General features: G+C 45.4%; 1 protein-coding gene across 6 annotated transcripts in view; it reads left to right on the top strand.

The window, feature by feature from the left end:
• MTMR3 (myotubularin related protein 3) overlaps positions 1–27288 on the top strand; it is a 76182-nt gene that overhangs the window by 13666 nt on the left and 35228 nt on the right. For 5 of the 6 annotated variants that reach the window (XM_054645888.2, XM_077187921.1, XM_077187922.1 and 2 more), the window contains 4 exons: positions 18289–18366; positions 22199–22272; positions 22639–22728; positions 24228–24344. In XM_054645888.2, the coding sequence (XP_054501863.2) occupies positions 22270–22272; positions 22639–22728; positions 24228–24344 (210 nt within the window). In that variant the 5' untranslated portion in view covers positions 18289–18366; positions 22199–22269. Of the gene's footprint in view, positions 1–9771; positions 9852–18288; positions 18367–22198; positions 22273–22638; positions 22729–24227; positions 24345–27288 lie in introns of those variants that run through there. The other variant, XM_054645889.2, reaches the window with a different exon arrangement.

Consider the following 27288-nt stretch of genomic DNA (forward strand, 5'->3'; position numbering starts at 1 on the left):
TGACTGCTGCCCTCATCCCCCGGCTGCTGGAGCTCCTGCCCCTCACTGCAGTGACAGCACACTCTCACTGCAAGTACTTCTTCATCACTGCTGAAGAAGCTCCAGAGGATCTCTGGAGATGTGGTGGTCTCTCCAGAGAATAATTTGTGCTTATTTATGCTCTATTGCTGGGATAATCTGACAGAATATTCTGGAAATGTTGCAATCTATGGTCCCGTCTTTTATGCTGTATTGCTGAGATAATCTGACAGAATATTCTGGAAATGTTGCGATCTATGGTCCAGTGTTTTTTTAAATATTATAATAAACCTTTATTCAGAGCTTATTCCAAGTGCCAAGATACAGGACAAAAGCCTGAGTCTTTACCTCACTGTACAGTTTTCCTGTGGCCATTTTCTGAAGCTGTGATTGTCAGGGCTCTTAATTTTTCATATGTATGAGAGCTGTGTGAGAATTTCCCTAATACTTGCAGGTGATCATGAAGTATTTGGTTTATCTTTGCATAGTTGAGCTTGGTTTCCTACTATTTATTCCATGCTGTTTAGGTTTCTGTTTGCATTTACCTCAGTTAAACAATAATAATTAACTCAAAGCATTGAACTGATGCAATTATCATATTGGGAGAACAAACCAGTAACCATAATGCAATAAGCATTATTGCAACTTCCTGGTAATGAAAATTCCAGTAGCAGAGTACTTGATTTAATTTTTAAGCTTTGAGAAAATAGTGGTTGTGATAAAATGACTTTATAACTGACTTTCACTTAGGCAGCTGCTTAATGTTAGGAAAAAGCTTGGGGTGTGAGGAAGAGCTTTGTTAATAGAGGGAATGTCTGAGCTCTTGTTCACATTTGAACCCCTGTAGTGTTTGTAGTTATATTTTTAAATGACTGATGCTTCCCCAGACAGTCTGCATGACATTGTTTACTCCCTTCTAGTGAATCTTAAGTGTTTTTAAGCTGGAAACTGTGGAGTTAAAGGCACTTGGATATTGCTGCCCTGTTCTCCCACCAGACCACGCAGCTGAATCAAGTGTGTGTCTGTCTCCTGGAGTGTGGTGAAAATAGGTAAGAGCTGCTCACTGAGGGATAGAATGTGGGACTGCTGAAAAGAGGCAATTTCTGACACAAAATCTGCCTGTTGGTGAGGGAATCTGCCTTAAGGTCCCAGGGGCAGTTTGTGTATGCAGCTGCTGTGGACATGGCACTGAGGATGCTTCCAGGAGAGACCAGTCTCTCTTGGCTGTGCGTGGCTTTGGCAGTTCCTTGGCAGGAGAGGCTGGTGAACCAGCCCAGCTGTAGGAGGAGCACAGCTGCAGCCTCTGAAGGGCCTGCTGAGCAGCCCTGAGGAACTTGGATGTGTTGTGTAAGGACAGCTCTGACTCAGTGGGGAATGCAGGCACGTGGTTCAGCTCCAGCAGTATCAGTGCACAAGGCAGAATGAGAGCTCCCAGCCTCAGCAGTGAGGGCAGCAGTTCAATCCCATTGCCCTCTTAGGTGGCATCACAGCTCAGAAACGTGGTTCCTGCCCCCTTCTGTGTCTTAGTGCACTGAGTGTTGGGTGTTGGGGCCCTGTGTGCTCTGCTGAGCACCTGAGGGCTGAGCAGGCACTGCCTGCTGGGTGACACCTCGGGCTGGCTCAGAGGCTCAGCCATTCTGCACACAGAGGCTCCTCACAGGGCCAGGCTGCTCCACACCAGCTCAGAAGTTTCTCACGTGACAGAAGGTTGCTCCAAAGTCAGCCTTTCTTAGTTTGTTGCTGAATTTTCTATGGGTTTTACAGATACTGCCATGAGATTTGTATCTTAAGTATTGGTATTTTGAGCAGTTATTGAAGAATTGAAGTTGAATGCTTGTGGAACAACAGTGGGTTTGCAGGCAGGGATACATTAACAGTATCTTGGAATTGAACTATAGAATTAACAGGGCCTTCTAAATATACTGCAGCATTGCACTCCTGCCAGTGATTGTGATGCCAGGCCTGGACTATGAATACATCCTCCATGTGCACACTCGTGAGAATGACAGGACAGCACGTGCTAGGTTTGGAGATAGTGTTTCTTTCCATTTGATAAGGAGTGTGGCAGGATTGTCCTTTGCTTCTGGGTGTTACACACACTTGGTGTTCTGGGACTGTCCAGGAGTGAGTGCAAGCAGCAGGGTATGGGAAAATCTTTCCCTTGAATGACAATTTCTGCAGTTCATGCAGAGAAATCTGCTTCTGCTGGGCCTTTCACTGGCTATGACCTGTCAGGGAGATCTGGTTTTCTGTCTGCATGAGAAGTCCATTATTTAACTTTGGTCTTCCAGGCCTTCCAGTTTTTCTTCTTGCTTAGTTTTTAGCTTGTGTAGTAGTTTATTCTTCATTGGGTAGGTTGTTAGAGGGGAACACCTGGTAAATAATACTTGTAGGCTCTGCAATGAATTGGTGTGAGCTGTTCAAATGTCTGCTGCTTTCTTACTCCTGACTGCTCCTCCTAGTGTGAAGGAAGTATGGGGGTGTTCTGGACAGGAAGGAACAGGTGTCCTGAGAGCCAAACTATCCAAAGGGCACTGCCAGGCATAGCTGCCCTGGTAGCAGTGAGGATGGACTTCACAGTGAGGAAATCAATAAAATACCAGCTCTGAACACCTTCTGAAGCTCCTGGTCTTTTAAACATGCAAACTCTTCAGGCAGTCTAGAGCTGGTTTGTTATTGCAGGCAAATGGAGACCTGAAGGACACTTTGGTCTTTCTTGGAGTTGTTCTCCTCCCTAGCTGCACTAGCAGGAGATGTGTGTTTTCCACAGAGCAGTGAACATTTACTTGTAGCCACAATGCATCAAGTTCTATAGTGAAAAGTGTTAGTTGAACTAAAAGTGGGAGGGAGGCAGCCTGGAATGCCAAAAGATGGGATTGCCAATGACTGATGAAGGATCTATACCTTGCTTCAGACTTGCCTTTCAGTGGGTCCTGGGGTTCTGATGGAGTTTAATAGACAGGTTGACTTAGTAGCAGAGACAAATGGTGACTTGCAGTGGGGTTGACACTGTAAAGAGGAAATGTGAAGAGCTGACATGCCCTTAGTGCCCTGATTCCCATACCTGTGCATGGCCTGTACATTAAATGTGGGCTGCTGGAACCTCTCCCTTCTGTGGGAGCAGAGTGAGAGACTCAGTTCCTCACTGCTGCTGCTGGAATCCTGATCTCTCCTGGAGCAGCTTTGCTCTTGAGCTGTCAGAGCAGCTTTGCAGCTCTGGGAGCAGCACTGCTGTAGCAGTTGAGTGAGCACTGGAAGCCTGAGTAAGTACCACCAAGTTTCTCAAGTCTGACATCACATCCAAGAATTAGATGGCTCTCTCTCACCATGGGGATAATGAAATAATTCCTACTGTGTTATTCATTAACTCACATTTCATTCAGTGGCTCCTAAGAGGATAAGGAGTACGTTAGAGGTGAACTTGCATAAGACTTCTGACATCCTTTTGATAAGTTAAGTAAGAGTTAAAGCTGTGGCAGACAAAGCGTGGCACTGGGGCCTCACTGAGGCAGGTGGCCTGTGCTGTGTTACACAAACTGACTTGTGAGCTAATTTAGTGGCTTTTTTTGTCAATGGTTTCAAGAAAACAGCCTGCTCTAAAGTTGCTGCAGCAGTAACTGGTGCCCAGAGCTGGGCTTCCTGCTGCCAATGGCCGTGGCTGCTGCTGAAGCTCCCATGCCAGCTGGGAGTGCTGGTCTGTTCTGAAGGCTTGCCAGGGGTTTGTCTGGGCTGTGCAATTGAGCCAATAAACTAATATAAATAAAGATTAGGCTGTTTGTGGGAGGAATGATGATTGGATATTCAGGTGTCTCACAATCTGTCTGATCTTTTGAGTATTGCTGTGAGCGTGCTGACATCAGTAGTTCATCCCCACAAGTAATAACTGAGGTAATTCTAAACAGAGGCTGCAGTAGGATGGGACACCTGAAAAAATCCAGAATTTCCAGGTGGCCCAATAAGATTTTAAATTACCTGGTATTTGTAGAAGCACTGGGTGAGGTGGCTTTATCTGGGAAGAGGTTGTAGGTGATGGTCTGGTGAGTCAGGCTGGTGCCATCCTGGGGAGGCAGGTGTGTCCCTGCCTGCCTCTGGGCTGTGGTCCTGGCTAGGAAGTTGCTGGGAACCTTTCCAGGTGGGTGCAGAGTTATGGTTTGGGTGCTGAGTACACGACTTCAGGCCTGAGTGCTCAACTCTGCTGCTCAGACCCCTGGTAATGGAGTTGTGTTTCCCAAACACAGAGCAGGAATACCATAAAAATTGGGAGTATTCAAAAAACTGAACTCTGGACATCTGTTCTGGGCACAGAAGATCCTTCTGATAGCTTGAACTCCTTAGTTTTCCAGCCTTTTAAAAGCCCATTAACATACAGAGCAGTGTGGGAGCTCTGGTGGGTGCTGAGCATCCTTAGCAGAAGAGGGGCCATGAAAGGAGCAGTGCAAGAAGGACTGACCTGCTCCAGGACTCCACACTGACTGCAGGGTGGAAGGAAAAGGACTCTGTGAAAAGTTCTGGGTTCAGGGAGTTTTGTCCCCTCCAGATCACTGGGTGAGGGTTTCTGGGAAGAAGAGGATGGAGAAGGGAATTAAGGATCATACATATTCCAAGGGAGGCTGAGCAGATGCTTCACAGGTGATCACAGTGCTTGCATTTCCTAATGTGTAACCCTTCACTCCATGGTTTTTGTGTAGGGCTGCTTTAGGCTGCAATTGCAAGCTTATTTCCATGTTGTGTATGAGCAGTGAAAATACCTGCTGGGTCATTAATGCAGGGCTTGGGCTGTCAGCTTTGCCTTCCTTGTTTACTCACTGTGCAATTCCATGTAACAGCTTAGGCCAAAAATCCAGCACTGAGCCTGTCAGCCTGTCAAGGGTCCCTTCCCTTACAGCAGCACTTCCACACCAGTGCTCTGACTTCTGAAATGTGTGAAATAGTAAAATACCAGAACAGGCCACTCTGTCCTACCTGTTCTTGCAGGATCTGTTTTTCAGCACCCAACTCAGTAGCAACTGGAGAAGAGAAATCTTTAGTTCAAGCCTCAAGTTGTTCAGGCTGAACATGGAAGTTTAGGTGCTGGTTCATGGTGGCATTTTTATTTTGGAGGCCTCTCCCATCAGGGAATTCCTGTGGAACAGTTCTGGCAGCTGGACCTGGAGCTGATGCAGAGGGTTCACATCTCTAAGCTAATGACACACAAGTGGTACTTTAATAAACATACAGACCATGGATCCTTGTTCTTCCTTGACAGACTCATCTGAGCTTCCAGCTAAGCTTTTCTGCAGAAAGATGTAATCTTCCATCCAGGAGAGGGAGTTGGGCTATTTTTTGGCATTTGAATCTAAATGAGCAAAATTGTGCAGGCTCTGAAATACAAGACCTGAATGCTGAGGTTGTTCCTGCAGTGAGCTGTTATTTATCTAAATTACAGATGCTTTTTCATCTCAGCTCTGAGCATTTGCTTCTAGATTTGTCTTCACATGTAGATTTGTGTTCCATCAGCTGCATAACCTTCTGAAATAAAGGCTTACAGTAAAAGCAAGGCACACTTAAGTATTCTGAGCATTGTTCTTACCCTTGTTGTTTTTGCTCTAAGCATTAAGTTTTCCTTTGCCTTTGAGTATTTCTCTGAAGTTGGGCTCAGATTCCAGCTTTAATACTGGAATTGATTGTCAGGAAAGGATATTCCTGGTGATCCTCAAACCTCAGCTGGATGAATCCAAGGAACACCTGGATGTAGTGGGACTGTGCCAGTGGGGGCTTGCACTCCCTGATGTGCTGCTCTCCACTCATTCCAATTGTTCTGGATTTTTTGTTTTTTTTTGCATATTGATCTTGGTTCTTTGAGTGCAAATGGGAATGTACAAAGGGGCAGAAGTAACTTCTGTTGTTTTGTAGTTGGGTATTCAGCCTTGTTTGTGTGACATGAATCTGGTGGGGAGTTGGTGTCTCTGAAGGAAAGCTTTCTGGGAAGTTCATCCCCCTGGATCTGGTGGCAAGTGTTCCTGCAGGCAGCCTGGAGAGGTACGGGAAGGGGAGGAATTCCTGCCCTCTCTTGGTCTGGATTTTCACCAGAGATTGCACCTCATCAGAGGTTTAAGGAGCTCCTTGAGTACCTGAGCAAACGGAGGCTCAGAATTGGGTTTGTTCATTTCCAGCAGCTCCATCCTGTGCGTGCAGCATGACCCAGGGTGTCAGCTGAGGTCAGGGGCTTTTGCTTTTGATTTCATCAGAGGAAAGGCAGTGAGGCAGGACCCAAACCCCAACGTTTGTTGCTCCTTATTTATATTTAACTACTTTTTTAAACTAAAATTTACTGGATTTACTTTTTCACTCCAAGCAAATGCACCTTGAATATTTTATTCTCATGGGTTTAATGCAGATTTCTCAGAGTTCATGTTTAGTAAGTACAGACTTGGTTTTGATACTCAGGTGGTTATCAGAGGGTGCTTCAAATGGAATGATAGAGACCAAAAATAGATTGATTTAGTTGATCTTAATTTTACTGTGGAGTGCCACTTCTGTGGATTTAATTGAAACTTGAGATCTGCAAGTCACAGGTAAGAGCTGCAGTGCTACAAATGTGACTTGTGCTATTTTCACTTCTTTGGGAAAGCTTGTGGGATAATGCACACATGCTCTTGTTTGTTTTAATGCACATGTTAGTGCACACATGCTTTTGTATGTTTCTAATGCACACATTAATGCACACATGCTCTTGTATGTTTTAAATGTACACATTAATGCACACATTGATGCACACATGCTCTCGTATGTTTTTAATGCACACATTGATGCACACATGCTCTTGTATGTTTTTAATGCACACGTACTTTTGTATGTTTCTAATGCACACATTAATGCACACATGCTCTTGTATGTTTTAAATGCACACATTAATGCACACGTGCTCTTGTATGTTTTTAATGCACACATTAATGCACACATTAATGCACATGTGCTCTCGTATGTTTTTAATGCACACATTAGTGCACACATGCTCTTGTATGTTTTAATGCACACATTAGTGCACACATGCTCTTGTATGTTTTAATGCACACATTAGTGCACACGTGCTCTCATATGTTTTTGATGCACACATTAGTGCACACATGCTCTTGTATGTTTCTAATGCACACATTAGTGCACACGTGCTCTTGTATGTTTTTAATGCACACATTAATGCACACATTAATGCACACATGCTCTTGTATGTTTCTAATGCACACATTAGTGCACACGTGCTCTTGTATGTTTTTCTAACATGCAATTTAAAGGGGACATGGTAAACTTACTGTAAGGATGGTTATAAATCTTTATATTTTTAAAGAAAGGTTAAATCCTGGTGGCTGATAATGATTTAAATGCAAAAATTGAAGTGGATAGCTGCAGTCTTGCATATATGGCATACATATTTTTTAGAATCTGGAATAAAATGAAAATTACCTTCCCTGATGCATCAATAACAGAGTGAGCTGTGAACTGCTCTGACTTCTGCAATGCCTGTGGGAGAGATGTGGATGTGTTGTGTTTGGGTAATGTGAGGAAGAGCCCAAACCTTTGTTTCTTTAAAATGATGATTTATCTCTTAATTGCAACCAAGTCTTTCGTAGTAAATTAGGTTTGTTTTGAGTCACACAGGGAAGGAGTGAATGTTCTCTAAAGGATAAAACATCTAAATGACTACTTACATTCTTTGTACCATTATTCTTCCTTCTCAGGGTTGGTTGTATCTACCAAAAGGAATGAGTTTCTGTAGGGAAAATAATGAGAGAGGTTTTAAATAAGTGTCTGTATATACTAATTTGTTGTGCTTTTGAAAAGGTCTTTTAGTATAAAATAGGATGCTGGAGGAATATCTCTTTTAGATAAAAACTGATCTGCTACAGAGAACTTGGTGTGGTCTGATTTAATGGCCAGGTAGGAAGGGAAATCTTCCTGCTCCCCAGAGAAACTCATTCCTGTTGGAATCATTGTTTGGATGGCAGGATTGGCCAAAGGAGATTCAGGTACCCTATAGAGTTAATTCTCTTTTCCACATTTGCTGGTACCCTTCTACAGAAGGTTGGACTGCAATGGGTTTTAACTTTAAATAAGAGAAGGGTGAGATTGTGGCTGTTAACAGGAGCTCTGTCAAGCCTTGTTTCACTGGCAGAGCTGCAGTCTGTTGCAGAACTCAATTTCAATTCCAGCTGAAACTCTGTGTTTTGATACACATCCGTGCCTCAAGCAACCACAAACCCTTCTTTGGTGTCTCTGAAATGCCTAAATATATTTAACTTTGACTTTGTGCTGTTTAGTTTTTAGAATAAGCATATTCTGTTAATCCAAGTAAATTCCTTTCTGGCACTGAAGGGCTGTGCAACTTCAGTGTAAGGGAACAAGCCTGTGTAGTTTCAATACTATGGAAGTTGTTGTGGAGAGAGTATTTTGGGGTCTTGTCCTGAACTCAGCCTCCCTGGGCAGCCTAGGGACATAACTTTAGAAATTGTAATCATTCTTGCCTTTGACACATTCAAGATTTGAACATTGCAGAGCATCTAACTTGATTTAGTTGATGGAGGACTATTGGGCTTAAAGATCCATAAAAGTACAAAAATACGTGTTAGAGTCAACTGGTTCTGAAGCAGCAGCGTTGTGTCTCTGGAGGAATGCATAGTGCAGTGTGACAAAATTAACTGCTCTATTAAAGACCTCAGTACTTCACACCAGATCCTGCTAATGTGTGTAATTGATCTTCCAAACCAGCCACGGGAATTGAAGCCCATTAAAACATTTCTCCAGGCGATCACAAGAGCTGCAAGACTCCTCCATGGGCTCCTGCCTCCCACATCAAAGGGCTGTGCTGCCTCAGTCCCTGCTGGCTGCTCTGCTGAGGCTCTTGGGGAGGTGCAGTTTCACTGGATCCTCAGACAGCTCCGTGTCCCTTTCCCATGTGCCTTCATGGCCAGGACCTTTTGGAGATTCTTTTCCTTTGCCTGCTGTTTGTTTGAGTTGAGGTCTGTCTCCAGCTCTTATTTAAGTGCAGCTTGTGAATGGAAAGTAGTATTTTGCTGTTACATTTCCTGCTTCTGAAATTAACTGTGACTTTCCACAAGTGGAAAAAGATAGGAATAAACAACTGTCTTAATTCTTGGAAGATACTGAGGCCATTTAACTACAGGAGGGAAAGTATTTGCTTTTCCTCCTTTTTCTTTTTGCTTTAGTGAACTGATGAGTTCTAAGGCCAGGTTGGACATTGGGGTTTGGAGCACCCTGGGACAGTGGAAGGTGTCCCTGCCCATGGCAGGGGGTGGAACTGGATGGGCTTTAAGGGCCCTTCCAACCCAAACCATTCCATGGTTCTGTGGACCAGCTGAGCAGGGAAAGGCCAGGAAGCAGCAGGTTTGCTGGAGGCAGGGTGCTCTACATTATCCAAAGATGTCCCAGTCCTGAGTGTGTCTTAATCCCTGTACAGGGAGCCAGAGCTCTTCCCTGCTGTGCCTGGCTGAGGGCAAGGCCACTGGGAATCTTCTCCCTCTGTAACTTCACTGGGAACTGCTGAAAGTTTGGAGCAGCTGGAACCTGCAGTGGACTGATGGAAATGCCTGGTGGTTCTCCCTGGAAGGAGTTGCTGCTCAAGGGCAGGGAGGGCAGGACCCTGTTCTGGTAAATCCTGGGTGTGCCTGGAACTTGCTGGGTAAACAGGACCCAGCAGAAAGCTCTGTGCAGTCCCTTGGGCTGCTGGGCTCTCCTGACACAGCTCCTGCTGTCCCCTTATCATGGACAAGCACACTTGGCTTTATCTCCTCCAAATTTGACTTCTGCAGTATTTGCACACATGGAGCTTCTGGTGAATGGTGAGTGCCCTTGGTGGCTTGGCAGCCTCGTGGGTGATGGCCAAACAAGTGTGTGGAAAGCTCTCTAGGAAACAGCTTTTTGTGAGCCTAGAAAAGCTACTCTGATCCTTGATTAGTTCCTGAAATGTGCAATTTAGGGGGTCACTTCATCAAAAAGGGTTGCTTGTAGCTAAATAAAGCTGTCTCTCAACTTGGGTCAGCTCTTTCAATATGGTTATTTTATTCTGTTCAGGATTGCTTTGCATGGACTAATAAGGGAATACCTGAACTCAAGGCTTTTCTTGGTTTGAGTTAATTACTATTTTATACTATAAATAATACAGTGATCAAACATACTTGTCCCCTGCCATGGTGATTGAAGGGAAGGGCTCTTCACCCTCAGGTTCCCAGATTCTGGCAGAAATACATAAATTACTCCTAAAAGCCCCTTCAATTCCCTTCAGCATGGAATGCAGTCGTGTGCTTGACAGCTCTGAAGTGGATCAGGGCTTTGGGAGGGTGCTTGGTGTCTGAACTGTAAACTCTGCCATTCAAACTGAAACTACTTGAACATTTCACAAAGGAGTGAGCAGGCTGAGAGGTGAACGCGCTAATTGATTAGTTCTGTAAAGAACTGTCATTTCTGCAGCAGCTGAAGTGATTCTTAAGCTGCCTCCAATTCTAGAAATCGGAAATGTCTTGCAGTTTTTCAGGCTGTGCTGCTCTGGAAGCAAACAACATCTCCAGCACTGCAGAGTGGTGGTTCCAAGATCTGCTCTCTGGGTTAGTTGTGTGTTGTGTTGAGGAGTTGGAATATGCCATGATGGCTCTGAAATGCCAGAGGTGTGGGAAATAAGGAAGGGGGGTGTTTAGTTTGGGAGGAGCATGGGAGCAGTACCCTTTCTGCTGGCACACCATGCTCAGGAGATAGCAGCCTAGTCTGTTTTAAAGCAAAACCACCTCAATACCACATCAAAAAAGGCATTTTTGGAGTGTGCCACAACGTTACCAAGTGCTGGGTTAGTTTGAAATATTAACTTTGCAGTGGTGTAAGGTGATCCAGTGCGAGTCCTGGAACACGGAGCCTCCCGATGGCTGCTGTTCCTCGATGGAGGCACTGAGGGTGGGTGTGAGCATCTCCTGTGGCCTCCTTGACAGGACAGGTCTTTTCAATGCCACTGAAGAATGAATGGATTAAAGCTTTACCCATCATTACATTGTGCAAGGTGTGCAAGCAGGAGAAGGGATGTCTCATTCTAGGTCTTGCTAACAGCAAACAGATTTTTGTGTCCTGCCTGTCCCAGGCTGTGCAGCACAGCAGTGCTGGAGAGGGGGTTTGGCAGAGTGTGCAGGGACAGACACAGGGAATGGCTCCCACTGCAGAGGGCAGGGATGGATGGGATATTGGGAATTAGGAATTGTTCCCTGGCAGGGTGGGCAGGCCCTGCCACAGGGTGCCCACCCTGGATCCCTGGCAGTGCCCAAGGCCAGGCTGGACACTGGGGCTTGGAGCAGCCTGGGACATGGGAGGTGTCTCTGCCATGGCAGGGGTGGCACTGGGTGGGCTCTAAGGTCCCTTCCAACCCAAACCATTCCATGATTGCTGGGCCTTTGTGGGGACCACGGTCCCCATTAGGAACACCTTGTAATAACTTAGGCATTTATTTCTCAGAGCATGAATGGATTATTAATAACAGGTATTTGCTGTTTCAGAGAATTGTCTTACAGCAAAAGCATCCAGTGGTGTTTTGTTAAACTGATTTTCAAAGTTTTATGCCAGAAAAAGTGTGGTGAAAATGAGGTCAGCTGAGGAGCTGAGAGCTGTGACTGTGTGTGTTGTCCTGAGGAACTTCAGGTTGGGAGAAAAGTCCCATGGGAGTGTATCTTGAAACTCCAGAGGAACTTTCAAATCACAGGTTCTTCCTATTTTCAAACGCTTCTTTCTGTCCTTTATTCCTTGTTGGGGTCTGTGGTGCTGCTGTTGGGAAATGCCAGCAGGTGAGGAGCTGTCCTGGGCAGTGTGGGCTGCTGCCCCTTCCCTTGACAGGAGGGCCTGAGCTGCAGCAAGATGTGCCTGGAGGAGGGAAGGGGATGAAGAAGTGTTTTGGGAGGATGAGTAAAGCCTTGGAGACTTTGATTAACAGCCACTTCTCCTTGTTTGCTGCCTTCCTTCTAGAAAGGCAGAAAGATGGGAGGGAGTGTGACTCATGGCAAATGGGCTGTGAGGACCTTAATGGAAAAATGGGAACTGTGAGCAGCAAATGATTCCCTTCTTTCTCCATTATGCCTTTTCAAATGGAAACTTCTGCTGCCTGCTCTAACCTTGCTGTTTGTTTCATAACTCCAGTCTGATATTTCCCTGCATTTCATGGCTCTTTGGTTACCTGTTGACATAAATCCCCTTCCCAGCACACCTGGTCACCTTTCCAGTCTAGAACCTCCACAAATCCACTGTGTCTGTGTCCTGTCAGCTTCCAGAAATCCAGATTCAGTTCCCTTCCTTCCAGGTTTCTCCACAGTTCAGACTGATCTGTGTAGCTGTTGGTCCTTGGTAGCTGTTCCTCCTCTGTCGTGCACATAAAATGGAGCAATATGGAGAAATTGAAATAAAAGGAAAATTATAGACATGGTACAGAAGATCTCTGATGGGTAAATTGTGTCCTGGCTTATGTGGAAATAATTGCAGCTTCTGGATCCCAGGGTTTTATCCAAATGAAAAAAGAATTAAAAGAAAAGAGAACCTGAAATTTTGTAGGAAAAAGTGACATTTTGTTGTGGATTTTGGTTTCAGGCTGCTGTGGTGTTTTGACCTGGGTTGTTTTGAGATCAGTGAAGGAAAATACTGATGTAGAGTCTTTTATTTGTGAGCACTTTCCTAAAAAGCCTCTTTTTTGGGAATAATTAATGCTGTTATCCCAGCTAAGTATTGATTTTTATTCTAGACATCAATTATGGAAAAAATGGATCTTTCCTAATGCAAAATCAAATTTTTCTGTGCTATCTGTTGCTATCAGACCCCCAGAAGTGCTTCTCTTTCCTTCCTCTGTCATTCCAAGTTCTGCTTTCCTTTCAAGATGTTTTTTTTTTTTTTGCTTTAACTTTGAACTGTTGCTTCTGCATTTAATTTCTGAAGAGTGCAAGAAGTGATCTTTAACAAATCTGCAAAGATAATCAGCTTAATCAAACTGCTTTCAAAGCAGATTAATGCCACTTCCGAGTGGGAAGATGAAGGGAGCCCAAATGCCGACCTGCCATTAGTGGATGAGTCAGTGCACTGACAGATGTTGACAAAACTTTTTTGATGCTTTGGACTCTTCTAATTAATTTTATTCTTCACTCATAAAAGCAGAGAGAACAGAAAGGGGAACGAGATCTTTTCAAAATGCTCTGATGCAGGACAGTTCCATGGGTGCTGTGGGAACGGGGGATGTTCCCTGGGGCTGTTCTGCTCTCCCTGTCAGGTATTTGAGCGTGGCTGTGTGCAATCCTTCATATCCAGCTGGAATGATGTCATTTCCTTCAGGGGAGTGGATGATGGACAGGATGGAGAGAGCTGGGAAGGGGCTGAGCCTGGAGCAAAGGAGCCTCAGGGGGGCCCTTGTGGCTCTGCACAGCTCCTGCCAGGAGGGCACAGCCGGGGGGGTCGGGCTGTGCTCCAGGGAACAGGGACAGGAGCAGAGGGAACGGCCTCAGGCTGGGCCAGGGCAGGCTCAGGGTGGATTTTGGGGAATATTTCCTCATGGAAATGGTTGTCCAGGCCTGGCACAGCTGCTCAGGCCAATGCTGCTGTTCCTATCCCTGGAGAGATTTAACAGCACTGTGAATGTGGCTCTTGGGGACATGGGGCAGCTTGGTGAACACAGTGGTGCCAAATCAGTGGCCTCAAAGGTCTTTTTCAACTTTAGAGGTTCTGTGACACGTGGCACTAAAAACCAGGAAATGCCTCCCTGAGGATCAGCATTCCTTCTTCTCCTTGTGCACAGTTTCAAACTTTCTATTAAGGATCAGCCTTGCCCCATCCAGCCTGGGAGTGGCTGCACTCCCAGAGCTCCCATCCATCCCTCTGTGGCTCCAGCTCAGCCACCAGCTGACCACATCCCCCAGCTGGTGGGCAGTGATAGCAGCACTGTGTTCCTGCTCCTGAGCACGCTAAGACTTGTGTAAAAATAGCAGGGAAAGCAAGCTCAAATCCACCAGGAAGAACAGAAAAAGGAGAGTGGAGGAGAAGAACAACCTGTGAGCTAAAGTGAGCAGCCAAAGCCAGAGGTGATGAAAGAAATGGGGGCTGTGTGGTAATGCTGTGCAAGAGAAGGTTCCCCTCATGGCAGAGCTGGGTCAGTGGGAACAACGATTTTGGGAAGTTCAGAATGTAAACAGGAATGCAGAACTTCTCACCAAAAACCACACTTGCATCATGTTAGGTTGGGACATGGTGTGGCACAACTGGTGTGGAAATGCCATATTTTGGCAAAGGGAGGGGAAAATACATCTTCAAAACAGTCAATTAGTAGGAAAAAACTGCATTTGGTTGTGTTTGTTTGCATCTTTATGAGGATAACTGGCAGCTAGAGAAAATCTGGATTTGTTTTTCTCCCCAGTTATTTTTCCCTTGTGCCATTTCCATGCTTATCAAATCATGGCTCTCCTGCTTTGGCTGATAAAACCTTTCAGCAAAGAAACTGTAGAGACAACTTTCCAGTCACCTAATTAAACAAACATGTTGATTGAAACTTCTCCAGAGTGCTTTTCCTAGCAATTTGCCAATGTTTTATTAAAATAAATGTCAAGAAAAACACAGTCACAGGCTCAAATAATTTAGATGTTGGAGTTCCTGTAGTCCATCACTGCTCTGAGTAGGGCTGGCTTTGATGTTGGATTGGGTAGCCCTTGGAATCCCAGGGTTGGGGTATGGCCAGGGATGAAAGTTTTACAGTTTGGAAACAATTATTTGGAATTTCCCCCTCCAGCTGTGCTATTACTTGTGTTTCACTGTGTGATTGATACACAGTGCAAATACTCTACTTCTCCATAATGTCTTCCAAGAAAAAAACTGGAGGCAAAACCTTTGTGCTGAATGTTCACCCAGTGCCCAGGTTCCCAAAATAGGCACCAGAGCAGGATCTTGGAGGATGACTTGAAGGAAAAGTGAAGTGTTCTTGTTCCTATCCCCTTCATCCTGGAGCAGAGTCACTGGTGACATGTTTGAATTGGGCAGGGCCAGGTGTCCTTGGGCAGCTGTGCTGGAGTCAGGGGAGGGGACTGTGCCCTGCCCAGGTGAGACCCCACCTGCAGAGCTGCACCAGCCCTGGGCCCAGCACAGCAGGGACCTGGAGCTGCTGGAGCCAGGCCAGAGGAGGCACCAGAGATGCCCCAAGGGCTGGAGCCAGGCTGGGAGAGCTGGGGGTGCTCACCTGGAGAGGAGAAGGCTCCAGGGACACCTCAGAGCCCCTTGCAGGGCCTAAAGGGGCTCCAGGAGAGCTGCAGAGGGACTGGGGACAAGGGATGGAGGGACAGGACCCAGGGAATGGCTCCCACTGCCAGAGGGCAGGGATGGATGGGATATTGGGAATGAGGAATTGTTCCCTGGCAGGGTGGGCAGGCCCTGGCACAGGTGCCCAGAGCAGCTGGGGCTGCCCCTGGATCCCTGGCAGTGCCCAAGGCCAGGCTGGACACTGGGGCTGGGAGCAGCCTGGGACAGTGGGAGGTGACCCTGCCATGGCAGGGGTGGCACTGGATGGGCTTTAGGGTCCCTTCCCACCCAAATCATTCTCTGCTAAACCAAACCAGCTCTGAGAGTGTGACAGCCCAATAAAGGTGCTGCAAAGCCCATTTTTAAATGACACACTTGGCTCAGGATTTAGTGAAAGGATCCTGTCCCTTTTCCATCTCCTCCCCTTGTCTTTCCTGATGGTGCTGGGTCCCTTCTGAGGCTCCCACAGCTGAGGTGCTGCAGAGGAGGTGCTGGGAGCCCCTGGAGGGGGTGGCTGCATCCCTGTCCTGAGGGGCAGCTCCCTGGGCTGTGCTGGGAAATGTTCATTAAACAGCTGCTCCCCACCTTGCACTGCTCCCATCAGCACTTGGTGCTTTGGACCAGCAGAACTCCTAGCAAGGTTTCTTCTTACAGGCAGCTTTTGCCCTTATTTTGGCAGGAGTTGTTGACTTAGGAAGTGATAACAGTGGAGGTTCTTATCAGAGCCCAGCAGCCTTGCAGCAGGAATGCTGATGAGCGTGTCGGGGGGGTTCGCTCAGCTCTGGCAGCGAGAAAGCGGAATTGTTAATGCTTATATTGGAACGGTTTTGTCCTGTTTTTAAACTTCTTGACAAAACTCTTGAGATTTGGTGGCTTCTTCCAAGCCTCATTAAAATCAATAAAAAGCTTGTTGCAGATTTTGTGAAGGTTTTTTTTTCTTTTTTTCCTCGTTTGGACTGAAACCACACAAAATCAGTCCAGCTCCTGCACCCGAAATGTGTATCTTGCCTTTTGAAAAGCAAATACGTGGCCAGAACAGTGTCTCTGAGGAGTCATTCTAGAGTTGTATAGTCTGCCTTCAGAGCTTTTTTTGTGTGTTTAATGAACTTGCTCCATATTCCTCTCAAAGGTGACTTTGTATCAACAGGCAGCTGTGAAGTTGTACTTGTTGCACGCTCAAGCTGGTACCTCAGGGTCCAACTGTGCCCATTCCCACCTGGGTGCTGGGATTGATCATCAACCCATAAAATTGTTGGGATTGGTGTTTGACTTGTTGGCTGAGAGAGATTTTTTTAAAATAAAAACAAAGTTGACCTCTGCAGGTAATGAAATGTTGCTTTTAGAAACTGTTTTATGAAATGGTAAATCAAAGTTTAGCTGAGGTTTTGGACAGCTGGCATTGACACAGGGGCTTTCTGTTCGAGCACATCCTCAGCTGCCTGTTTGTATAAATACTGAGATTCCATGAGATTCCCTACAGTGTCCATCATGTGAGATGGTACAGTTCCTTCTGGTGCATATCAATTTGTATTAGAATCTTAGAATCATGGAAAACCTGCATGGGAAGGGACCCCCAGGGATCATTGATCCAGCCCCTGTCCCTGCCCAGACCCCCCAACACTCCCACCCTGCCCATCCCTGGCAGCTCCCCTCAGTCTCCTCTGCTCCAGCTGAACATTCCCAGTGCCCTCAGCCCCTCCAGACCCTTCCCCATCCTCGTGCCCCTCCTTTGGTCCATCTCCAGCAGCTTTAGATCCTTCTGACATTGAGGTGGAACTGTCCCCACACTCGAGGAGAGGCCACCCCAGAGCAGAGCTGGACAGGCCCCTCCCTCACCAGCTGGTGATGCTGGGCCTGGGGCGCAGCTCCTTGAAATGCACAATTTTTGATGCACAACTTCTTAAACTCTTCCTTTCTACTCTGTCAGTCCTAAAATTACATCTCCTTTTTCTCTGTGTTACTTCTTTTCCTTGTCATAAGCCATAAACTAAAGGACACAATGAACACAAAATACAAAAGTATTTTATTTCATTTACCAGAATGTGAAAATTATCAGTAGTTGTGGCACATCAAAGTACAGGGAAACTGTTTCCAGCAGCAGGATTATATGGTGGAGAATTGGACTTTCCAGGCATATCCAGATGCTACTGGGAGAGATCCAAGTTCCTGTGAGGAGCAAACCTTTGGGCACAAGGCAGTGGTGTCCCATCAATTTGGCTGCTTGTGTGCTTTAAGAGCAATGGGGTTAGTCTGGAACTTTCAATTTTAGTGTTTGGGTATTTTAGCATTCAATTTTATGTCCTTCTGATGCCACAGGAGATATCTGTTGGTCCTGTTGGAGTGACTGTAGGAATGAAGCAGATCAGATGTTTTCTCCATCTAATTTTTGACAAATGTGTATTTCTGGCATACTATCTCATTTTTGGTGCAATAAGTGTTTTGTAGAGCACTTGGAAATCCAAAGGAAAGGGCTTGGCAGGAGTGGCCTGGTGAGCATTGCTGATCCCTGGGACTTTTGCAGCACTGGACCAAAGCACATGGGCAGCAACCACTCTTTGGGGGTCTTCATTGGCTTTCTTGGGGCCAGAAATTCCAGTTGCAGTGTAAAATTAAACCCACTTTGAAGATCAATATAAATCCAGTGGGATCTTCTATAAAACTCTCTCCTGTAGCTCATATTGTGAAGTAATTTAGGCTTTGTTTACTCATTTATGAAAACTCTGAATTGCTTTGTGGCCACAATTTCAGAGCTGCTCCTTGCCAGAAGAGAGGCCTTATCCACAGGTGTCCATCAGAGTCCAGTCCTGGAATTCCCTCTCTGGGCATCTTAAGCTCTTGTTACCACTCCAAGGCACTCAGACTTTTTCTTTTTCCCCTTGAATTAACCCAAACTCCCCCCAGAGTGGAGTGTCCTGTCTAGAATAAAGGTTCAAAAGTGGTGTTTTGAAGGGAAGTTCATGTTTTAAAGTGTTGTCTTTGTGTTTGCAGCTGCCAATGTGAAGTGTCAGAAGAGAACAGTTGGAACTTTCTGGGACAAGAGAGGACTGTTTATTCTCTCATTCTTTGGTAAGATCAGCTGCTTGTTTGTGCATTCTGTGCTCATCATTGATTATTCTCTTAATTTAATCAAATGTTTTCCAAGATCTTAGATAAAAAATTAGTATTTCAACGAGTTGGAGTTTGCAACCTTTAATTATTGAACAAGAAGGTTCCTGACTCTTAGTTGTGCCCCAGCTTCCAACACAATTCTTTGTCCTGCTCCTGTTCCTGACCAATGTGCCAATGTCTGTGTTGGCAGCTGCTCTCCCAGGCAGTCCTGGTGAGAGCTGCTCAGTCCCTGCAGCCTGTGGTGTCAGGAAAGAGGAGAAACCTCCCTGTCAGGACTGAGAGGAGGGAAACTGAGGATTTCTCCTTATCTCAAAGTTTCCTTCCACCTGCCAAAGGGGGGAAGTGTTTTCAGCTTGCTACAGAAGCATCTTCTGCTCAAGGTACAGCACATTCCTGAATGTTCAATTCTCAAATTTTCTAATGTTCCTTTGCCAAAAAATTTGCATTCTAAACTCAGAGGGCAGCTGTGCCACTGTATGTAAACAGCTCAGGGGTCAGCTCAGTCTGATTTTGATATTAAAATACATGGAATTCAATGGGGAAGGTAAGGGAACAAAGTTAAATGCTTGGATTCTTCCTTTTTCCTTTTTTCCCTCCATTTTTTCTTGCTATAAGTCCAACTGTATTTAAATATATGTGAATCTAAATTATCCTTTATTTAGCTAATCTTTTTTGTTTAGATTCACTGGCAAACAGATGGTTATTGCTACTCTTAATTATGCACATAATTTAAACCAGAAGGTGCATCTGAAACAAAAGGTAATTAAGATGTTCCCATAGAGGCTGAGCAGAGTCTGAGGTTACAACCTTTGCTCATCATTTATCCTTTCAAGCAGAACATAAGGATGGAGAATTGACAGGACCATTCTCTTTTTTGACATAATTTAACACACATGGAATTGCAGGTAAAAGGGCAGACAGTAAATTGATAGCATCACCTTTTTTTGGCCTCAGTCCTGACCAAACCCAGCATTTGTACCAATAAAGCCAAGTTTTATTTCACTGCTCTGTGTATAAGCTGGCTGCTGTTTTTATGTGATCCTATTGATAAGGAGGAGCCTGAATTAAGGCTGCTTTCCTGGCCAGGTTTTTAGCTGAGCTGTGTTTGTACCTTTCCATTTCACTTCTGGAAAATGGGTTTTACTGTCAGGGCACAGCTGCAGTTGAACAAAATGAGAATTCTCCTTCCATTCTGCAGTCCTCAAAGTGGTGTGGATCAGCCTGAGACTGGATTTGTGCAGGACTTGCTGCTGGGCTGGCCTTGTCCCCAGCTGTCCCTCAGCAGCAGGGTGGGCAATGATGAAGGGTTCAGGAGTGCTTTTGGAGTTGATGGTATGAGGAATGTTCTTTCTTCTAAGGCTTCTAAAGCCAGAAATGCCCTTATGAGGTGGCAGCAGTCCCTGGCATCCCCCTTCTGTTGCCATGGGAAGAGTTTGGTGAGCTGGGAATGGCTTAGAAAGCTTTGGGATAGAAGGAAGTGTGGATTCAGGTGTGGTTTGGGCTGTCCTGAGCAGCGTGTGCTGCACCCAGAGCTCTTCCCTTTCCTTTTGCTCAGCCCAGTGACCTTGAGCTGCTGGAGGGAGCGGGCTCAGCTCGTGGATCTGATGGGAAAGGAAAGATTTCTCTCCAAATATTCACTGTCCAGCACCTCAGAGAGCCTCACTGCAACAATTCAGCCTTTTTTGCTATTTCTGTCAGCAATTTTCAGCATTCCTTTGGTGGCAGGGAAGTTGCTGAAGCATTTCACTGATGCCCAGCAGCAAAGTCTTTGCTTTAGAACCAGTCCTATAACTCCTTGTACCATTCATCTTGGCAGCATCACCCTTTGCAGGACTCTGATAGTCCTGATCCAAACTGAAACAGGCAGATATTTTTTTTCCACACAGCTTTCCCAAAATTCACCTTAAAAAGGAAGATTCTCACATGGAAAAAGCCACACTGTCACAGTAGAAGCTGTTCTGCACTGATTTCAGGAGTTACACTGAAACTTGGTATTTTGGGTAGTCTCTGCTGGATTTTAGGAGCACAGCTGTAAGATATTGAAAAAGACTCCATTTTCTAAGCTAATACTGTTTTTATTAATATGTAGGTGGTTATATAATAAACTTATAAATTACATATATCTAATCAAACTGAAGTATGAAAGAATTTTTTCCAGCATAGTGCCTATTAAATTAAAACTTTTCATCAGAGATACTAAGCAAACTTCAAATTTGTAATAAAGCAGAGTTTTAAAATTAAGTTGGTGTTTCTTTGATAATTGTGTGTGAAGCTGAAGGAGTTCCTTGAAATAAAGAGGTATTTTTTATATCCTACTGTCCTGGAATGGTTTGGTTGGGAAGGGACCTTAAAGCCCATCCAGTGCCACCCCTGCCATGGCAGGGACACCTCCCACTGTCCCAGGCTGCTCCCAGCCCCAGTGTCCAGCCTGGCCTTGGGCACTGCCAGGGATCCAGGGGCAGCCCCAGCTCCTCTGGGCACCTGTGCCAGGGCCTGCCCACCCTGCCAGGGAACAATTCCTAATTCCCAATATCCCATCCATGCCTGCCCTCTGGCAGTGGGAGCCATTCCCTGGGTCCTGTCCCTCCATCCCTTGTCCCCAGTCCCTCTGCAGCTCTCCCAGGATTTTAAATCTACTTTTTGCATTAATTTTTAGTGAATCCATGGCAGTTGGAGCTCGATTCTCCTCATCATTTCCCCCTGTTATGTAAATAGATTGACAAACACACCTTTGTGAGGATCCTGATGTGCAGCTGTTGCTCCTTTGCCCTCTGTCAATGTTCCATACCAAGCTCAGGATGTGTCCAGGGCTCCCTGCAGTGCTGGCAGCTGATGGATTAAAGTGGTTTTCTGTGTCAGCCTCAGTACTGATAATTTGAAATACATTTATAAGTAAAGTGAGATATGAGCTCTGGATGCGAGCTGAGAACTGACTGCACTCTTGTGATGTATTTTCATTTGTAAGTTTTGTGTGCCACAGTCTGCAAACCCCATAAATACCTGAGTGAATCCTGGTTGAGCAGAACAGGGAAGAACCTACCTGGATGAAAAAAGCTGAGTGTAAAATCAATCTCAAACCCAAATTGTAACTCCTGTATTCACTTCAGTCATTAAGTTCTTAACTGGATGATTTGTAAAAACCTCAGGACTGTGTTAATATTCCCAGAAAAAATTTGCAGATGATCAAAGCTTGGGGATTGTTGGGTAGTGGAGAAGGCAGGTCCCAGTGTACTGGTCTGGAACTCTTGGAAATGTCAGTGCAGGAAAATGGATATTTTGGTACATCCACAGATGTCCAAAATCAGCCATAAGTGCAGAATGAGGATTTTTATCCCAGTACGAAGTGCAGTTCATGTGCTGTAGTTGAAACAAGCTTGTTCCAGGAGGATCCAAACCCAGATCAGCCCCACCAATCCCTTTGGATTTGTATCCCACGGATTTCTGATTCACCATCTGCAGGCAACTTGGGAGAAAATTCCAGGGTATCCAGAAAAATGAACATGTTTTAATTTAAATTATATAAACAGTGGTCTAATTGCTGCCTTCAGACAGGTGTTCTCCCAGCAGCACATCCAAAGGTAATTTTTCAGGATGAACAGAAGGAACCAGACACATTTTGAAACAATTTTGGCTCTCAGGAGAGGGAGCTTCTATAGATTTCATCTTTTCATAATTACTGTTTGCTCTCAGTTTTCTAACAGCTACATTCACAGTCTTTAAAAGTTAATTTGTATTTATTTGCTAAAAGAAATGAATCTTATTTCATCATTATACTTTCCTGATTTTCTAGATTTTAGTAAGTGAAGAGCTCAGAGTATTGCAAGTAAAGACGAGGATTCCTCCTCCTGCCCAGGGCCTGTCATGGTAAGCACAGGGGCTTTGTAGGCTCTGTGACAGAGCAGAAAAGTTTTAAATGGGAAAAACATGAGGGAATTAATGTTTACATGTGGGGTTGGTGAGTTTTAGGCACAGTGCTAATGCTTTTTTCCTAATGCTGCTATAAATCTTGCAGCTTCTAATGACTTTATTCATCAGGCTGTAGGAAGGAAACTGGTTGCTAATACAAAATTGTTGGGTCCATGTTGGAGAGTTTGGAAACTTTAGTGAGTTACTGCTCCTGGGATTCTCTGGACACTTCATCCTGTGGGAGCTTTTCCTTGGCTGTGGATGGCTGGGGAAGGTGGCAGCAGGTGCCAGTGCTGCAGGTGACTGTCACACTTTGTTCCTCAGGATGAAGAGACTCAGCACAGCCTTGAATGCATCCAGGCTAATCAGATCTTTCCCAGGAAGCAGCTGATCCGAGAGGATGAGAACCTTCAGGTAACCACCACACTGCTCCTGTTCAAATCACACTGCCTGCAGCTGGTTATGGAGTCTTTGGCCTCTTCTCTAGAATTTGAATTCACAGTTAGCACAGAAACTCATTTTCTTTGTTGGTAGGACAGAGAACTTGGGCATTTTGTTACAAGAAATTCCTTCAAGTGTCTGAAAAATAGCACTGCTACCTGTGCACTAATTCCAAGGGTAGGGTTTTATTCCACAGTTTAGAACTCTGTTGTTTTGAAAAAGCAGCATCAAGCTGATTAAACACTGCCTTGGCACCTGGTTATTATGAAGTCAAAAGTCTTCTGCTGCACAAAAAGAGATATTTTAAAATTTCTTTATTTTCCAAATTTCCTTTTGAAATCAGTTTAGTTCAAATGATTTACCGTAGAATTGTGGAATAGTTTGGGTTGAAAAGGATTTCAAAGCCCACCCAGTGCCACCCCTGCCATGGCAGGGACACCTCCCACTGTCCCAGTGTCCAGCCTGGCCTTGGGCACTGCCAGGGATCCAGGGGCAGCCCCAGCTGCTCTGGGCACCTGTGCCAGGGCCTGCCCACCCTGCCAGGGAACAATTCCTGATTCCCAAGATCCCATCCATCCCTGCCCTCTGGCAGTGGGAGCCATTCCCTGGGTCCTGTCCCTCCATCCCTTGTCCCCAATCCCTCCCCAGCTCTCCTGGAGCCCCTTTAGGCCCTGGCAGGGGCTCTGAGGTGTCCCTGGAGCCTTCTCCTCTCCAGGTGAGCACCCCCAGCTCTCCCAGCCTGGCTCCATGTAGACACTCTGGCATCAACTGGAGAGTTTCATTGTAATACAAAGTATTTTTATTTGATTCAAGCTACTTTGGTGTAAAGCCAGATCAGTTTCAAGTTGAGTATTTTCACTTCCCACCAGCTCAGCTAAACTGGGCTTAAGTCACATTTTAATTAACCAGTGACAATTTCCATGTGTGGTGTAATGAACTGCAGGCTTTGACTTTTATAAAGCAGCAGCTTCTTGTGCATTTTCATCTTTACTGTGAGAAACAGGGAGCAAATGCTTGGTTGTAGCATTTAGGGATCCAGCCTAGGCTGGTTACCTGAGCTTGCTGGGTGAATAGTGGGGAAATAGCAGGGAACATTTTTCATCCTGGATGTTTTGCCTGCTTTGGGATGAATTTAATAACATTATGGAAATGCCACTCTCCATTAAGTAAGGAGTGAGAGCATAAATCAAGGGCTTTGTCAGCCTGCTTGCCAAAATGTGAGGATATTTTTCATAAAAATTCATTGCTTTCCCTGACCAGGCACTTACCACTCAGGAAAAGTAACATAAAATAAGGGATCATTTAAGAAAAAGGCTGCAATTAACCTCAGAGCCAACCTTACCTGATGTTCCTCCTCAGCAGCAATAACAGGGCTGAATTCTCAGCAGGCTTTGTTTGATTTCTTGTGCTGCAGGAGGGGCAGGTTTTTGGGAAATGGTGTCTGAAATGAGATTTTTGCTGCCCCTGTGCAGGTGCCGTTCATTGAGCTCCACGGGGAGAGCACGGAGTACGTGGGACGAGCAGAGGATGCCATCATTGCCCTCTCCAACTACAGGCTCCACATCAAATTCAAGGAATCTGTTGTCAATGTGAGTGTTCTGATCTCAATGGCAATAACAGAATTTGGGATAAGAGTATAGTGATCCCCTCCTTTTAAGAATGAAAAATCATTTTCTGATGTTCAAATCGATTTTTCGGGCACAATAAATGTGTATTTAGGCACCAAAGGGTGACTCAGCAGCTCTGAAAATCAGATGTCATAAGGAAATGTCACATCCCTCAACCTTCAGAGCTGGCTGTGTCAGCCACTTGTTGTCCCCAAGCTCAGTGGGGAGAAATAGTCAGTGTTCCAAGGGGCTTTTGGAGCACCTAAACCTGGTTTGTGCCTTGCTTGGAGCTTCAGAAGGTGGGAGTGGGTCCAGCTGCTGAAGTTCTGTGCCAGATATTGAGTGGTGGTTTGAGTGCAGTCTTTGATGTAAGGAGGTCAGGAGTGGGACCTCACCTTCATTGCATTTCTTGAGGGAGTTTTATTCCTGTGTCCATTCCTGGAAATGGCTCCATCTGCACCTCCTCTGGTAGCAGACACAGTTAAATGGGTGTTGGGCAGTGTTGGTGCTCACACAGACCACTCTCACCAGCTGGGGACACTTGCAGGGTGGAAACCAAGGGTGTCCTGAGGAATGCCAGGGAATGATGGAGTTGCTTTATTAGAGAAGCCATTAGAGCATGAGCTGCACTTCCTGTCCTTAGGACAATTAGGGATATTGCTTTATAGGGATTTTCAATTCAGTATTTTTGAGCATAGCAGGAATTGATGGTTTTCCAAATCACGTTCCTTGATTGTGTTCAGGGAAGAGTCCAGAGAAGCTTGTGAATATTCCCCTGTTAATTTTTCTTCCCTGACTTTCACATGCAGTGTTCTGCCCTCTCATTCTATGTGATATCTCATTATCATCAGCATCATTAACCAGAAATAACCAGAGTATGAGGCAGAGCAGAATATAAATAATTCTTTGTAACCATATATGAATGTCACTAATAACTTCCTATGAACTCTGCTGAAATCCAGGGCAGGGAGGGCTTGGGATGTCTTTAAAGATAAAACATTCTTCAGTAATTAAGACCATATTTAATTCATTAATTTTGGCAATAGTAATTCTTTTGGTTATTGTTGATCAAAATTTTCATTCAGATGGTGATTTTCTAACTCAAATGTTCACGGAGTAGTTTTTGATTGAGTTCATCTTGATTCTTTCCTGCTGTTTTTATATCATCACAGCTGTTCAGCAAATACCTGTAAGAGATTCTTCATTCCTGGGCTGTGGCTTTTCCCTCTTGTTTGGTTCAATTCCCTGGCTGTGAGAATGGTGCTGTGACACCTCAGTGAGCAGCACAGAGCTCCAGATCACCTGGGCTGGGAAAGAAATCCATTCCAAGTTGTTCATGTTCCCATTGCAACAGTGCAGAAAGGGGCTGTGTGTGGAGATCTTTCCCATGGATCATTTCCTAGATCTCACTGCTAATAGGAACACGGTGTTTCAAATGCAAAAACAAAAGGTCCCACAGACCATGCATAAATTGGGGGATTAGGACATTCAGGGGTGTTGACTTATATTTATCCACGGGATAAAAGTGCAGACTCAACAGGGATCTTGGTGCATGAGGGAGGTTTGGTTCCCAGGCCCAGCTCTATTGATTCCTTAAGAAAATGTCAGACTTTGCAGCTGCTGAGTGTTTCTGTGTAATCACTCTCCTCCCTGTAAGCTAATTGCATTGATGGGAGAATGAACATTTTAGTGGAGTTTGTGGAAGCATGGGTTGCATGTAATCTCTTTCCAATGGTGGATTTTGGACACAGTACCAAAGGAAAGTCATAATGGGGGGGACTTTGATGAGGAGCTGAGTTTTAGTGTGAGCTTCCTCTTGCTTGGAAAGATGGCTGGATTGGGATATTCCTCATGTCCATGGCTGCTGTGGTTCATCCCTGCTGGAGAGTGGCATAATCCTTGTCTTGTCCTCAGGCCCTGCTGCCCAAATTCTTCACACTCAGAGCACAACAGTTGTGAGACAAGAGAGGGCTCAGAGGTGGCCTTCAAGACAATTCCAAAGTGTCATCAGCTGTAATTAAAAGCAAAATTTACTTCAGACACTCCTTGTGGGTTCCATGACCCCGGGGAGGGATTCAGCTCCGTCCAGCCTGGAGCCCTCAGAGCTGTCCTTGCACCCCCAGTGCCTCCTGTGCCACCTCCTCCCCTGCTCCAGGACACCCAGCCTTGGCCTGGTGCTTGTTAAGGCCACCAGGCAGCTCCACAACCCTGACATTGTTCCAGCTCTGAGCTGGGAAAACGAGGAGGAAATTCCAATTCCTGCTCCCAGGGCCTGCGTGCCACGGGAGGTGCTGGGGAGCTTTGGGCCCAGTGGGGCACAGCAGGATCTGTGTCAGGGTCACTGTGCTTGCAGCAGCCTGGCTGTGACCCCACTGCATCCCACTGGGAATTGTGGGCACAGATTGGGCTGTGGGGGGTTGTTACAGCACTGAAAATGTAACTTGTGCTTTTTCTAACTACAGAGCTGTAATTCTCTAAATATATCTTATACTGCTCTTAGATAACAGACAGCTCCAGTCATCAAAATAATTTAAAAAAACTCCTCAAAAAATAAAAAGTTGGAGTTGTAGAATGTTGCTGTTACTTAAAATGAGATAATTTTAAATAAGAGACAGTAGGGAGATACTGCAAGAGCAGGATGCTCCTGTACTCCCTATAATGGGATGTAATTTGCCTCAGATAACAATGCATGTTTATTCCTATAAAAGCCAAAATGATTGCTTTCCCTGCCTGGTTTCCATGCCATTATTAGAGGGAAGAGCCTGCAGACAGAATTGATGGCTCTTCCAGGAACGGGCTCTGGGTGTGGGACTGGCACAGCCTGGAGGATGAGCAGGGGCAGGGGAAGGTTATCAGGGAGGCAGTGACAGCAGATAATTCCACTGAGCTTTGCTGGGAGAAGAATAATGGCCAGGAAGGAGATTGA

This window comes from Agelaius phoeniceus, chromosome 18 (genome assembly GCF_051311805.1).
Source record: "Agelaius phoeniceus isolate bAgePho1 chromosome 18, bAgePho1.hap1, whole genome shotgun sequence".
Taxonomy (NCBI): domain Eukaryota; kingdom Metazoa; phylum Chordata; class Aves; order Passeriformes; family Icteridae; genus Agelaius; species Agelaius phoeniceus.